This window comes from Eufriesea mexicana, unplaced genomic scaffold (assembly GCF_001483705.2).
Source record: "Eufriesea mexicana isolate 0111107269 unplaced genomic scaffold, ASM148370v2 scaffold7347, whole genome shotgun sequence".
Classification (NCBI taxonomy): Eukaryota; Metazoa; Arthropoda; class Insecta; order Hymenoptera; family Apidae; genus Eufriesea; species Eufriesea mexicana.
In genome coordinates, this window is record NW_016915155.1 from 14,214 (window position 1) to 30,836 (window position 16,623).

General features: G+C 41.3%; 1 protein-coding gene across 2 annotated transcripts in view; it reads left to right on the forward strand.

Annotated features, from left to right (window-relative positions):
- Positions 1 to 16,623, forward strand: part of LOC108552594 (aryl hydrocarbon receptor nuclear translocator-like protein 2) — an 89,190-nt gene that overhangs the window by 10,262 nt on the left and 62,305 nt on the right. The window contains exon 2 of one of the 2 annotated variants that reach the window (XM_017907218.1): positions 3,957 to 4,047. In XM_017907218.1, the coding sequence (XP_017762707.1) occupies positions 3,971 to 4,047 (77 nt within the window). In that variant the 5' untranslated portion in view covers positions 3,957 to 3,970. Of the gene's footprint in view, positions 1 to 3,956; positions 4,048 to 4,602; positions 6,468 to 16,623 lie in introns of those variants that run through there. The other variant, XM_017907217.1, reaches the window with a different exon arrangement.

Sequence of the window (16,623 nt, forward strand, 5' to 3'; positions counted from 1 at the left end):
CCTCCCTTTCCCTCTCGTTCTCTTCCTGCCTGTCTTTCTCTTTGCTCTCTTTCCCGTAGACTCGTGCATTCCTCCGTCCACGGGCACGGGCACGGTTTACCCTACGCTCGACCAGGAACAACCCCCGAAAATCAGCCCCTGAACGAACAAAGAGTCTAGTGTCTAGACGGCTGGATATTACCGGCGACGACGACATGCACACCGTGTTTCGTATTTTCTTTGTTTCTTTCGCCCGCTCGATACGCCTCTGCTCGTTGCTGCCTTGGCTTCGTATTTTTAACGGAGCCACATAATACCGCTTCCCCGCGAACCTACGCGAGTTTCGTTAAAACGGTTGTCGTGTTCCGTCGTGGACCCACGGGTCGTGTTGCTCTGGGTGGTTCGCGTCCAAGTAACCATGGATTTTTGAAAATCTTAAGGTCGAGGGTAGTCCGGCCTACCTCGGGCTGGTTGTTGTCTTCGACGCACTTGAGATTCGGTTGGAAGGATGAAACTGATCGAGATTAGGATCGTTGAGTCACGGATCACCATGGCGGTTTGGCTTAGCGTGCTTGTCATGTTTGTTACGTTTATCACGAAAATTCGATACTAGTTATTCCAGGCAATTTGAAGTAAACGTCTCGCAAAGGTGGAAGGTTATTAGGAAATAGAGAAGTTCGGAAACTTGGTCTCGTTGAAGTGTCAGGTCACGTTGAAAGGTCGTTCCTTCGCATTGCATCCCCCATGGTGCTGTTATGAGTTATAGATATTCTACACTTGTATATGGTTCGCTTCTAGCGATGGAACCTCGCATTGTAAAGAAACACGTATTAAAAGAGAAGAGACGTTGACGTAACATTCCGAATGTTCGTTGAGAATCTTTCCTTATCGTCGCTCGATGCGCTCCTCGAAGTCTGCTAATAGAAATTTCTTTTAGTCATTTCTCACATTCAACGCCAGGAAATAATTTAGATGCTCGAATTAAGTGGGGCATCTTGTATATCAATAGATTCCTGACTTATTTAGCTTTAAGATGAATCTTATTATTCGAATCAGTTGAATCTTAGACGAACGGTATTCATGGAAGGAAAAATCCGAAGCATCCTCGAAATCTTCCTCGGTAATAAAAGTTAGTCGAACACTCGAAAATTTGTACAGTAGAATATTTTGCAGTTTGACGCCACGTGTCTTGTAAATTATGTACTATGTACCTCCATGTTGTACTTTTATTTTACATATTTATCAGTACAGCGTTTTATCATTTGCCAACTGTACCGGTACAAAGCAACCTATTCTTATTAAGTATTATTTCTAATATTTCAGCGAAGGGTAAAAATGCGTAGTCTATAATTAGTCGTAATCTTTCTTTCAATGGTTATAGACAATTCTGATTATAGAGGGTCGACAAGTACATTCGGACACTCGAGGGTACCCCAACACCCAAAAATGCCCGCGATTCGATCGAAATAGACCCACTCGTCCCGCAGTTGTTCATCCATGAGCTCGAAGCTGCTTTGAAACGAGTGCATCGCACGTAGGTTACCTCTCGTCAGCTTATCAGTACTGTTGTATAGCGCGCACACAGCGGAACCTAGCGATAGTAGAACGATGTCGACGACCCGATGTATCAACACAGACCTACCTGACGCCAGCTTCTAGATACAGACATCCATCTATAAACGCGTGTATCTCCGTGCTGTCGAGCTACGCTGAAAGCATCAAGAGCCCTTGCTGTCCCATTCAATAAGATTCCAACTCTCAATCGATATCTGTATTCAATAGCCTTTGGTATCAGGATTTTTTATCGGGTATGTGCTTGCAAACTGACACGACTCCGTTTCGTCCTATCTTTCTGCGTGTGTCACGGAATACACGTGTTTCTTCCTTTTTTCCTTTTATCTATCTCGAATGCAAATGCCACGCGTTCGAGTTCGAAATTCGCTGCAGCCGCTTAACCAGCGCTGTCAATTTTGCCTGCCCGAGATTCGCAATCGAACCGAATTGGAAATCGACGAAGAGAACATATATTTCGTTGCATTACGCAATGTAACGTCGACGATTGCGTTTCATCGTAATTTCTTTGAACGCATAATAACCGTTGGACCGAATCGTTTTACCCGATAAAGAACTTTATCAGAGAACCGTTGGATCACATACCGAAACATTTGCGATAAATAAGAGTCTGAAAGTGCAGCAAGCGCGACCAAGTATAAAGAAAACCACTGTACCGTGGCCGCGTCGGGGCGAACCGATTCCGACTGTTCCGGATATTGTAACGAAAGTCAATATCCCGTAAAGAACAGCCTTATCGATAAGGACGATAAAGAGATGGCTTCACTCTGCTCGATTGCACGAAAATATTGTCGTTACGAAGTCGCGCCGAGGAAAATGTTCTTACAACGCCTTCACCCTTTTCTTTCGTTTCTTCCAGCCTGACATTTGATTCAGAGGCTGTCATGCAAGGGACTGTTCATCTATGAACAGAACTGAAATCCAACGCAGCATTATACCCGATCGCGGTGATAGAGTAGAAGCTAATCCAGGCTACTCCACAGCTCGTATACACAGAGTACACAGAGTTGGGTGACTATGAACAAAGGCGCTGTTGATCCTGAGCAACATCAGCTGATTGTTTCGAATCGGCGTTGTTATCCAAGAGAATACGCAATCGGCCCACGCAGTGCGAGTTTATTCGTGACCGGGGCTCGAATTACTCCGATTACGTATTGCATCGATGAACATTGTCGGTTTCGATTTAACGTCGTCGTTTCACCGGGAAATTACACGTAACTGAAGCACCCGTTGTATCGAATCGGTTTATATTATTAATAGTTTCACTGGTACGTCTCTGAGGAGGTTGCCGTGCCGAGGGTTAGCCTCGTCTCGATTGAGAAGACCTGGTGGGCGGAAGTACGATACGTTTTCGATTGTATCTTTCCGATTAGCTTAATCCATATGTTAAATCGTGTCTTTCGAATCGAGGAACTCGGGTTGGTACCACTTGGATCAGATAGATATACTCGAATGAATAAGGTTCGATGTCATTCTTGATGCAACACTATGCACGTTGCTGGCTGATTGTGAGACTTTTGTTGGCTGGGTTAATTTCTAAATATGTGGATCTGCATCAATAAGGGTATATAAATGGTAACGTTTGTATCTCGATAAAATTCGACGACTGTGTACTTGAAATAATTTCGAAAACAAAGAATTTGGGATTTATTTTGACGGATTTGATAGGTAGTCAAAGTTTGATTATTCGCATTTTATCGTGCACCGTGTTCTCCTACAGAAAAATGTATATCTTTACATCAGATATTCATTGGACCAATACAAGGACATATGCATGAAAATCGTATCACCGGTGTACCCAACCTTTTCTCGTGTAAAGGTTTGACGAATAATTTTCAACTCGACTGACGTGTAGAATTTCCTTTCACGAAAGTCTTCGTATATACATCAAACGCGCGATGGAATAAATTCAATGTCATCGGGAGAAAAAGGAAAATGCTAGAGATTTTTTTGAAATAGTGTCACGAGTGATCCTAGCTCGCAACAATTTTATGGAAAAAACTTGAATTCCTTGAACAACACGTACCATCCATAATCCGTGGTCAAGAACAGCGTTCCACTGCATTTTCATTTTTCATGTCACAGATTCGATCAACTTTGTTGAAAACGATTTGTAACAAGATCTTTTGTTCGATTATCCTGTCAAGCCGGTTGCAACGTTCGTGACACGCGTTATACTCGATGTATGCTGCCTTTGGCGGTGTACGTCGTTTATTTGGGTTATCAATCAATCGGCTGTCATCGTGGTTTTCCGTGTCACGTGCGTTGTTCTTTCTGATTTGTCGGTACCGAAGATTTTTTTCCCCATCTGGAATCTAATAGATGATCGGTGGTAAAAAAGCTTAGAGAAAGGTGCATTTTAATGATACAGAGGTAATAACGTCATTTAATTTATTACGTTTCAGGAAAAGTGTAAAAAATGAAGGATGACGTGGACGAGGATGATGCTGGCGCGTTGTCTTCCACTTCTGTGCCGGAAACGACAATCTCGTACGGGTAAGTGTCCAGTTTTTCTATTTTAAATCACGTCCAAGGTAGAGGCTCGAATTAACAAACACGTTACGTTCGTTTATTTATTTCGAACAAAGAGGACTAGTGCGATTGCAGCGAATTTATTCGATGCACGTCATAAATGACTTCAGTGGTATATACTATATGTAGGTTGTATATAAATAATTAATTTAAAGAATAAGTTAGCATTGGTTTAGATTTGATAAGAAAATTATATAAATTAAGTTTGCAAAGAGTACGAAGGTACAGGTAAAGAGAAAATGCTCGATATCGTTTGGTTAGCGCGAGAGCATACTCGAATTCTCGCGCGTAAATCCAGCATGAACACACGCATGAAAATTTGTTTCTTATCGCGCGAGTGGTAGCAGCTTTACACGAGGGATCCGCCTAAAAATGTGTTGTTATCATGCTGCGCGCTTCGAGCACGGATAGCATTGGAAGAAGACGAGGGGGACGACGATTGGTCGTCTGGGCAGGAGGGGAAACGCTGATTGTTAGGCAGAGTGGGGGTAGCGCTCCACTGGCAGTTCGCATCTGACTACCGTACGTGTTGCGTCTTGATGCTCGTTAGGCTGTTTTTGGCAAAAGTTCATTTCGATCGTCGAACGTATTTGCACGAGCATATGCAACGTATATACGTGATTGTGCAGTATCCTTGACACTTTGACATGACTTTATTATGTGTCCGCGCGTTCGAAAACATCATTATCGTAAAGTGAACTGTGTCGCGCGCATCGTGCCATTTGTTTCGTGTAAAATCGAATCGCGTTATTCGATGTATCGATAGACGGTGCTGTTCGGAACTCATCGAAATTGACGCGTAATCGTACGAGCTCGCGTGTGCATTGGCCGAACTGACATCGTTGGAAACGCTGCAGAAACTGTGGCTTCTATCTTCGGAATGCATAGTCGACGTGTATTTTCTCCGTTCTAAGAGACATTTGGGACAGTGTGTCAAGGCCAGAGATTCCTCGAAGTAACATTGTGCCTTGAGTCTCGCTTTATCACGTTCCACGCGATGTAACGGAACGCCGGAACGGGGAGGAGGATCGGTGTATGCATCTGAAACGCGTTTGGATCTTATTGATGGTAAACTGCTCGGCTCGTCGATCGATGCCCCCTCGCGATCCGCGTGTGTCTTCGTGCACGGATTTCCTGCTGTGTCGGGATCTAGAACACGGTGTCAAGGTCAGGGGAATTCGACCAACAATTCGCGTGCATGTCGGACGTCCGTAAGCAGAAACCGTGAGACGGCCGTTCCGGTACGTGACGTCTCGACACACGAAGATCAGTGTTTTACGGAATTGTCAAGCGCGGGAGCGTGTTAAATCAAGCGGGAAAGGACGTTTCTGCGACCGTTACGTCGCGGTAGCTAGTGTGCGTTCGAGGCAAAGGAATGTGATTCTCGCGTGACCTATCGTGCGTCTTCGAAGGACAGCGTGTTTCTGCAGTTTTTTTCCGTCGATGCAAACTCTGACGTCTCATCGTGATCGCGCAGCTTCTATATACACGCCCGCACACGAAACGGGAGACTGACGTAAAAATTTGGCGGGACAAGGAACGAATTATAGACTCGGCGGAAAGAAGGCGTCGCTGTCGACGAAACATTCTCTCTCTCTTTCTCTCTCGTTTTCGTCTCTCTGTATCGGTCTGTCTCTCCATCGTCTCCGGGCTTCGATCTTACCGAATGTTTGCTCGCTGTTCGACTGAGATAGAGAGGTTTTTATCTATACGCCAAGAAACAAGCGCGGAGCGATCGTGCGAGCAAGATTAACCGGCGACCTGGCTAATTTTAATTCGCGCAACAAACAAGCCGCGAAGCTCTCTCGCGATAACGTCGAAACGCCACGGTCGCAACGTCGAACGTCGCTGTTCGCGTGTTCTCCGTTCTCCAATATGGCGAACGACGCCGAAGACGAGCCTAGTGTTCCGAACGTTTCTTCTTCGTCCTGAATAACGCGTTCGTTCAAAGTGTCAACGTATCGCAATTAACAAGTGTACCGACAACCTCGTGTACCGAGTAGGTGATTTATCGAGTGACAAATCGGGCAGTGCGAAATTTTTTCAAGACAATTCTCCAGTTAATTTGAACGATCGATATTTGCGTTCATTATGACGAGCAGCGATGATTTATCGAATTCGTGTACCCGCTGCGACTGTGCAAGGAAATTCAGACGTTCGTGCAGTTACTCGAACCGGTTTGTACACCGTTGAGACGAATCACTGAGAAGATCGATAGATACGCGAATCATTGGAAAAGTAGGAACAATGTGGAGGGAACAGGAACAGGTATACCTGCAACCTCAGCATTCGCAAACGCTTCATCCGGGGATCATCGGCACGGCCGAGAGAGCACATCACCATCATCACCATCGATCCACCACCATGGATTTGCCGGTTCCAAGGTCAGACTCGTTGTTCTATTAATGACATAAGGTCGGAGGATGCGCCAAGGTGAACGGATATGCGTGTAATCTGTGTAATGTTAAGGTTCAGCCTTCATCGTTTTCAGGCTATCCCTCGGATCGGCTAGGGTGAAATATTTTCGTTACGTAATTGGCTGAGCGTAGTTTATTTGACCGTAATAAAAAACAAGACGGAATTTACATTTCTATGCGCGCCTGTGTTGCATATGGATTTTAAATTACTCGGTTATTGAATATTTAAATTGCCGAGCAAACGAGTAATATATAACTTTTGTTCGTATTTCAAGATCCGATTAGGAATATAGAATGGAATTTAAATTAGTGCAATGTTTCCACTCGACGAATTACAGTGTTCGCGAAGAACAACGGTATATTTTTATTTTGATACGGAAATTAATATGGAACGTCAGTCGCGGGTTAAATTTATTCCTGTACACGATTGCTAATTTATTGCACGTGATTTGTCCGTGCGAACTCGTTACGGAATCGCGAAAGAACGCGTTCGTGTAACCAGGTTATGGTAACTCGACGTTAATTTCAATCGCTTGTTTACCGTGATGTTCCTCGCACGGAACGGAATCGGTGTTCTCATTTTGTTTTTTCCCCTTTCCTGCTTCTTTCAATCACGTTTCTGCCAACACGGTCAGTTTCAAAATTAATGCAAGAGAAAACGGTGCAAGTTACATATGTAGCTCTGTGGCACACAGAGATTGCAAAGGTCACGATATTGCTTCAGCCTTGCAATCTATATTCTACCGACAAGTCGAGCATAGATAGCAGACGACATTATGTTTATTATCAACGTGTATTAACAGTCCTCGGAGAGTTGACTGTAATGGATTAACGTTATACAGGGTGGTCCATTAGTAACGAACTTCGTTCACATCAAATGCGAAAATAGTATTAAGATTCTTAATTCTAAGAGAATTTTTGTCGAAATTGTTCAATTTTCGAATCCTCTTTGATTATTGAAGTATTTCCATTTAAATTTTCGAATTTCCAATTTCGTAAATTCTCAAATTTTCCAGGTCCCATATTCCCAAATTTTTAAACTCTCAAATTTTCAAATTTTCAAATTCCCAAATTTCCAATTTTTTTAATTTTCAAATTCTCAAATCCACAAATCCATAGATTTGCCAAATTTCTGAATATTAAAAATTTTTAATTATCCTTGAGTCTCACTCGAATTTAGATAAAGGTGGTCACTGGATTCAAAGAATCTTCTACTGAACCAAAAGCGTGTTATCCTGCTCGAAATTCAGCCAAAAATCTGCAAAAACGAACTTCCCCCGTTCGTGGTACCTTGCCTGGAGAATAAAATCCAAGTAGTCGTAATTTTCTTCGGCTTTCACTGAGCAGTTCGTACAAACATGGCGCGGAACCTCGATTCGAATCGCACGATTTTCCCTCGCAACCTGTGACCCGTGCGTTTTTTTTATTTGTTTCGCTGCAAATATTGCAGAGCACGATTATCATAAGCATTGATCATACACGAAACGTCGGTGTGCACGCCGACGTCACACGTGATATGAAAAATTCGAAGTCCGCTCGGGCAGCATAGAATGTTATTGCCGTGGCTGAATATCGTGCAATGGACGCGAGAAATTACGACTTAAATTGGCCAGAGGAAAACACGTACTCCTATCTCGAATACCTCGAATACTTTGCAAAAAACGTGATAAACGCCATCTCGAAATTTCTAGTTTTTATTACTGTATCTTTTTTGCCTATCGCGAATTGCAAGACGCTTTAACGATACACGGCTCGTGTTCCGAGTATTAATGTTGGTGATAAATTGCTGGCCACTGGAAAATACTTTCGACGTTTCGCTTACGCTGCAGCAATGCGAAGTAGATAACGGAAAGTTCGTTTTCTCGAATTCCTGACGAAGCTTAGCTGCATAACTGATGGAACGTTGGAAATATTTTGCGCAAGGACACGGCTCACGTTCCTGACCTCGAATAGTATTTATCGCAAATCTGTCCGTCAATAAAACAACTATTTACGGCTTTTATACTGTTTGACTTCCAACAATGAAGTACCATTTCTGGTATCGTGGTCAGGCAAGATTCCAATCGCATCGTATGAACCACGTTTGTGCCACTTTCATGAAAATAGGTCATTTATTTTTCTTTTTAAAGTAGTTACTTAACAATCTTTTATTAATAATTACGAAACTTTTACGAGAGATTTATAACAAATGGAGCTAATCTTGTTATAATATGTATCATAATATTCACATTTAAATTTGATTCAAAAATCAAATTAAAGGCGCTTTATGCAATTTGTTATATTTACATTATTATAACCGCATTCGAGATACTGAAAATTGTACAAATTTTTTGAAGTATGTTTCTTTTTATTCATCACCTTTTTATAGTCTTATGCTAGTTTATATACAGTATTCGTAATTTTTCATTCGATTCAATCTTCTTCTCTTAAACCTTAGCTGCACTGTGACGGTTTCCATGAAAATGAGAGTATAAGAATGGCTACCTGTATTCTTCTCTTATTCCATATAACCACAATGGACGTTACATAAACACACGTGCAGTATTTTTGTTATTCACCACGTGGCCGCGAAATCTCGTCGTTTGCGTGACGAATTAATTCGCCGCGACGAGTTTCATAAGGATCCGCCCATGTTAACGACGTCTCCGTATCCATACTCTTGGATTTCGTTTGCATATTTCTTAAGAGACTTTCGGCAGGTTGAATGGAAAGAGCAAAGGGTAGAGTCGCGATCTACGTTTTTCGTGAAACAGACCCGTCCGACGAGTCGTGGAACAGCATAAATTTGCGCGAAGGAACTACGACCGGCATAGGTTGAACGATGCACTCGAAGGATGAAGCTACCGAGAGGAAATAAAGCGACAAAGAACGGGAAAATCTCAGAGATATTTTCGATATTCTGATCTCGATGTGACACGGTATCTCGAATGGAATATAGCTGGAAAGGGAACAGACTCTTAGGTCCAAGAGATATAAGTCTTGTGACAACAGGTGATAAATCTGCGAAGTTTCGTAAGATACCAGCAGCGAGATACTCGGGGTTATGACAATCGATATCTTGAAATGAAATCTCGAAGATCGTGGTAAAGACACATATTCGAAGCGAAAAATTAAAAATCTCGTGTATGAAAAATGGGAATTTTTTTATGGTTTAGTATAGAAACTACTATATTAATTAGCATATTAATTTGTGATTTCTGGAATTATCGATAATTGTTCTCTTTTATTCGGACAAAAATTTCGTTTTAATTATTTATCTCAGTTATCAATACTGAAAGCATTTAGGGAACAAAGTAACTCGCTAAGTGATTAAAATCCTGTCTTTTGAATTTTCCAAATTTTTCCGCCAAAGCAGTCTATCGCTGCTCAATTTTGGGTATTTCGAATAAATTTCTACATATGTTAGAATTAAAAATAAAATACAAAGATAATGTGTTACTCGTCATCAAACAATAAGTTTATTCGAATATCTCGCGTAAAACCGGTTTCTAATTTCAATCTGCGTATCTCGGAAGATAAAAAAATGTACGAAAAGTCGCGAAATGTTGTGTACTCTTGTTTCCTAACTCGCGCCAGTAGAATTACAAGCTTCACGTATCTGGTTTCTCGCAATTATTAAAAGTATACAGCCGTTTATTCCAAAATTAACCTTGACTTTTATTTGAGTAAAAACGCAATTATCTATACCGTATTTAAATACACGTTAGAGGCGATAATTCTGTCGATAAATCGATGAATAAATCCATATTCGATTAAAAATTCAACGAATTTCGGGTGGCTGCCTTTGTTATGTAACAATAGCAGCGTTTGTCGTTCGAATTAGTGCTCGTAGGAAATATTCAAGGTTCGTCCGCAAGGGCGACGAACGCTGCAATTAATCGTTAAAATTAGCCACGCATTATTATAATTAGCGAGTAAACAAGAAGCTGTTGTGTTTGAACTTTTGTTACCGAAGACACTCATTCGAGAAATATGCAAATTTCGAAGGTTGCATTAGCCGAGGCACTAACAGCCGCCACTAATCGCTCGTTTTCTTATGCAATGTTTAAACGGTGTATTCGCGAGTTAGCCATAAGTTTGCTCGTCGACTATTCGCAAGAGTCTCACTTTTTTTCCCTTTTTTCTTTGCAACTTGATTCAGAGACGAAGAAGCAACGCATTTCCTTCAATATTTCATCGCTGCCTTTTGCATTTACGGCGAATAGAAACACCTTCCATCTTCGAATCGAAGTACATATTCGATCACGATTTGATTGACTCGTCGACCTTGCTCACTTTTTTACACAGACACTCAGCTCGTGTCTGCTTGTTCCTTGGGATTTTATAACGTTGTTTTGATCTACCCAGCAGCTAGACAGTCTGGACGCTTGCTCTCCTCTCGTCTCTTTGACACGCGACATCTTCGCGAATCTCGTTGCGTAATATCCCAGTCTATAGCTAAAATTGGATTTTTCATATGGGATAAACGGTAGTTTGGAAAATGGTCCTCTTTATCGACGCGAATCGTGATCAGAGATTCGAATAAGTTCTTAGGTAGGAGAGGCCAGGTTCGCTTGTAAACAGCATGGTTATTTGCTCTGCGAAATCGTGTGGGTGCATCTATTTTTTCTGCAAGGTTTTCGCGTGGAACGTTTGTTTCACCGCTATGATTAAAAAATAATTACGATTAAATTTGAAGAACAGTCGTTTGGATCGGCTGCTGTGAAGAAAACGGACAAGGAAGTAAATTTAGAAATTTATTCCACGTGAAAACGAATACTCGGGTTTGCGTTTGAAACACGGATCAGTTCCCTACGAATTTCGAGGAGGATTTGATTAAAAATTCGTCATGTTCCCAGAATTTTAGCATGTAAAAGATCGGCGAGGGAGATGTGTACCGACTGTCGAAAGCACGTCAGGGTACTTAGCGTTGATACTTAAAATTCACGTCGCGATAGCCGCGTGTCTATCGGCATCTATCTACGCTTATTGATGGTTCATTCATACGCGCGACTGGACGCCGGACTAATCCGTTCGTACGATCGGCAGTCGTAGAGAAGTTTGCGGCGAAGGTGAAGGTTGGATCGTTCTCTCACGGACCGAATCTTTCGTGGAGATCGAATCGAATGGAATCGAATAGAATCGAATGGAATCGAATTGAATAGAATAGAATCGATTGGAATCGAATAAAATCGAATGGAATCGAATAGAATCGAATGGAATCGAATAGAATCGAATGGAATTGAATTGAATCGAATTGAATCGAATAGAATTGAATTGAATCGAATAGAGTCGAATAGAATCGAATTGAATCGAATGGAATCGAATTAAATCGAACCGAACCGAATGGAATCGAATTAATTCGAACCGAACCGAATGGAATCGAATTAAATCGAACCGAACCGAATGCAATCGAATGGAATCGAATTGAATCGAATAGAATCGAATGGAATCGAATTGAATCGAACCGAATCGAATGGGGACTGTCGTACGTGTACTCTCGACCTCGCGACGAACTCTTCCTCTTCTTGGAACGCTGAAACGCAACGCAGTTGCTGCCATCGTGTCGAAAATTCGCAATCATTTGGACGGACGCTGCCAGGGAACTTGGTCTATTCGATGTAAATAATTTCGATCGCCTCCTCTATTTATATAACACCGGCTTGCACCTGTTTCTCGCGTTCAATTGCAATTCGTTACTAGAGCTTCGTTTTTGCATCTCGCGATGGCATAACGAGTGACGAGATACATCATTGCATACCTCGTTGGATGATTGTTTTTCACGGCGATCAGATAATAGACTAGTTTGTTGGGTTCTAATGCTTCGCGAAAAATGCGAAATTTGCATACGTATTGTAAAATGTGCATATTTAATGTTGTAAAACAGTGCTTCTCAAACTTCATTTTAATCTACTATTCAACGGGTATCAGAGGGATCTATTCACTCGTTTGGAATATTTTGCAGCTGTTTCTGATAAAATTCATGTCGACTATTATTCAGATAGTTCTTTTTCTTCATTGTGCTCCAATAGAAAATTCCTATAATTTTGTTCGCATTAACAACTATATTGCAATAATGAAGTTTAAACGCTCAATAGCAGACGTGTTACCCTAATAGACTTATTGTTTCGAAATTAGTAGAAGAATTGTCTATAACGTAGACAAGGCTCTTTCTTTTCACCAATATCAAACAGAAATGCCTGGATGTTTAGAATTTTCACATAAGATCATATTAAACAAGCCTCTACATTCATTTTCCAATCACTATGTTATTATAAAACCACATTCTCGAGTTCCCTTTATTATAATAAGTGTCTATTTGTTTGTAATCAACCAGCATTACAAAAAGTATTTACAATAAATTCTTTATCATCGATTTATCTTCCTCGTTAAGATCAAATCCAATTCATAATTGGATTTATAATTTTTCTATGCTGCTATTAATCTCGCACGATCTCTTTACACGCAATTTTCGTAAAGCTTTCTCCATTCCACGTTCCAGCGCGCTGAAACAACCAAGCACTTCCGGTCCCATCGACAAGAATCGAACAATCGATCACGAGAGAAATTACACGGGTCTGTAATGCTCTCTAAATCCAAAACCTTCGAATTTTCGCGTGTGCAATCCACGCCGGAGGATATTCCACTTCGATCCTCTTGTACGCCCACGATGGTCCCGATTCGAATAGATCGTATCGGTTGTTCGGGCAAACCCACGATCGTAAACCGGGACCAGTCAAAGAGGAACGTTTGCATTTAATCTTCGCCGCATTATGCACGCCGGTGAGTGGCCCGAGTGCGCATAGACACACCGCTGCCGCGTTATCCGATCGAGCGTGGATCGCTTATCGCTTTCCTAGTACTCGATCGGTTTTCCTGTCAATGGAATCGTGTGCATGACTCGAGCTACGTACATGCCAGCATCCACGGGATCCTATGGTATGACGTTCCGCAATCGCTGAACCAACCAACACCAATATTCCATTCGTTCGAATATATTTCGAGAGAATTCTTTGATCAAAATTCTGATTCTAATGAAATTTTGCGTGCACGTAAAGCGTAACGAGTTACATACGTGGTAATTTTATTCTTGACCAAAAATGGGTCTGAGCAAGTAAAATCAACGATTTAAGTTTCGATAACCTTTTTCCTTCGAATCGAGAAATCTCGCAGTGAAAAATTTATATTTATATTGTAACTTCGAGTGATGATTTCGCCCATGCGAAGTAACATTTTCAAATAAAATGAATCGGTCCATGTGTGTGACTCGGTATGCTTTACGTACACGCATACACTGGTTAAAATCAGAATTTTTGTGTTAGAGTACTCCCTTTCTGAGTTACTGTATGTCTATAATACCTATGGATATATCCCATCTGCGTAAAATATCGTTAATAAACGAAACGTAGAATTTTTATCTATTTTTCCGCCCATGCTGTCCATATCGTGTCGAAAACGCAATGCAAAATTGGAAGTCAAAATTGCAAAAATATCCGAGACCCGAGGAGTGAAAAATCAGATCGATAGACGTGGATGGATCGAGCACAGGTGACACGCTCGACCTTTCCATGTGGAATTCTTGGTCCGAAGTCAAAGGTCGGAAGAGCCGTGTCAAAGGTACTTCTTCCGGGATTAAAAACGCTCGAACCCTTTGTTAGGTGGCTTTATCATCGCGAGAGAAACGAGCACCAGAGAACGACACTGCAGGTGAAGTTGCACCTTCGTGTAGCTTGGCTGTGTTTTAATTAAACTCGTCTTTGTCTCGGGTAATACACTACACGTGGGAAGTTCACCCGGTGTTCGGTGGCTTATTGCGAATTTCGTGAAAATATGCTGGAAAATTATTAGCAAAAATAGCGAACCAACAGAGGCAGCGAATACTACCCGCGCAAAAAACGATCAATGATTGACTGCGATGCTTTTGCTGCCGGCAAGTCGTAGGTTGTTTCCTTCAGCAACAACAAGCAAATGCAACGAAAGAAACAGCGGCAGCTCGTTGTTATTTTATAATATACATCTGGCTTAATTAACGGAAAGCGGAACGAGAGTATATATACAGGTATATACAGCTGCCACGTTTCGTACGAGTATAAAAAACATTCCTTTTCGTAAAATTATACTTTTTCAACAAATTTTTCGTCAACGAGAAATTTTCGTATATTCTTGCGAATTTTTATAACATGTATATTACAAAAGAAAAGAAAAATTGACAAATTATTGTCGAAATGTGAAAAAAAAATCGAAGGAATTTTTACAAAATAGGAATTCGTACACTTTATACATTCAAAATGAAAATTATTTAGGATAGAAATATCTTAAATATTTTGGCAGGTTAAGTGTAAAAAGCATTCCTCTTCGATTTCAAATCGTGTTTCGTAAAATTATACTTTTTCAACCAATTTTTCGTCAACGAGAAATTTGCGTATATTCTTGTGAATCTCTATAACGCGTATATTATAAAAGGAAAGAGAAATTGGCAAATTATTGTTGAAATGTGAAAAAAAAATCGAAGGAATTTTTGCGAAATAGGAATTCGTACACTTTATACATTCAAAATAAAAACTATTTAGGATAGAAATAATTTAAATATTTTGGTTGGTTAAAAATGATTTATTTACTATTTATTTTATTAGTGTACTTACTTTTGATTAATCTCGTGATTTAATTATCTCGATGCAGATGATCCACCGGACAAAATACATCACTTTAGTTTGATACTTTTAATTTCTCACGTATTCTTGCTTATCTGAAACCCATTTCCCGATTTATCCTGTAATACGGAATAATACGGAATAATACGGAATAAACCGTAGCGAGATGCGTTTCGAATTTCCAATAACGATCGAACACGCGAAAAGCTTCGTCTGATCGAAAGAAAATTTCGTACAATTTGTACGAAACAAAAACCAATCTCTTCGTACATTTGTAACAACACGCACCGATATCTTTCCCGATGTAAAAAGGTACTTTAAATTGTAAATCGGTTGCCGATCTTTATCGCGATCTCGTCGATCTCGCGCACTGTGATAAACATAACGAACATCTACGCTGTACCTCACGCCGACGCAATTAGCGTAATTACAGCCGCGCTACTACGTTGCATAAACGAGCTTGGCGAACGGTTGGCGTGTAAATCGGCGAGGAAACGCGAGAGATAAGGAGGCCGATGCGACGCGTTCCGCTTCGCGGAGAGCTGTGTTAAGCTGAACGAACGCGAAACGCTTAGGGCCTTATCGTCATTGTTTATCGCAATTTCGATGGCTTCGCGTTTGTCGAAACGCTGTGAGCCATCGAGTTCGGAGGGGCTCCTTTGAACATTTGCCGGATGCCATCACGTACTATTTTAGTCGCGGCGATTCGCTACTATGCATTAAGCGAGGGAAAAACGCGAGAGGGAATAAAGAAGGCCGAGGAGACGGATGGTTACGGGAACCGACGAGGAATCGGCAAGGACGGAGAACAGAGGGAGGCGGCCGGTGATCGATGGATCGTCGGATCGATCGGATCACGATATTTTCTCGCGATTCGGTGGCAAACGGAGAGGAACGATCGCGAGATCCTAAAGCGGATTCGAGCGTTATTCTTAAAGTGCATTCGAGATGCTTGGAGGTCAGCCACGTCACGATGCGTCGCTAACGTTGCAACGTTCGATCCACCACCAACGGAGAATAACCAAATTTACCCGTGAACTTGGACTCACCTATCTCTATCTGTGATGTTGGTCACAAAGTTGCGGAATCTGCTACATTATTCCACCTTTTTGACTTTCTATCGCAGAGTCAGCTGCACTCGAAGCGTAGGACAGTGGGACCAGGCTCGATCACGGTACTACCTACTTATCTTGTTTACTAATTTATCGTAGTTACAAACGATGAATAAATCTTTAGTTACAATGATTATACTCCTGTATGCACGTGTTCATTTAATCTCAAATCTCAACTACTCTGTTATTCAGTCATACCACTCTCTTAACCTCATATCTGTAGGATACCATTTCGGAAGGAAATCGCGAATCGGCCATTGCCAACGGAAACAAATTATAAACCGATCTATATTTTCTAGAAGCAAGTGGAAAAGTTATTTTTGGTCACAAAATTAAGCTACGTGGTCCGTACAAGGAAACGTAGGTTAGGAAAAGCATAAA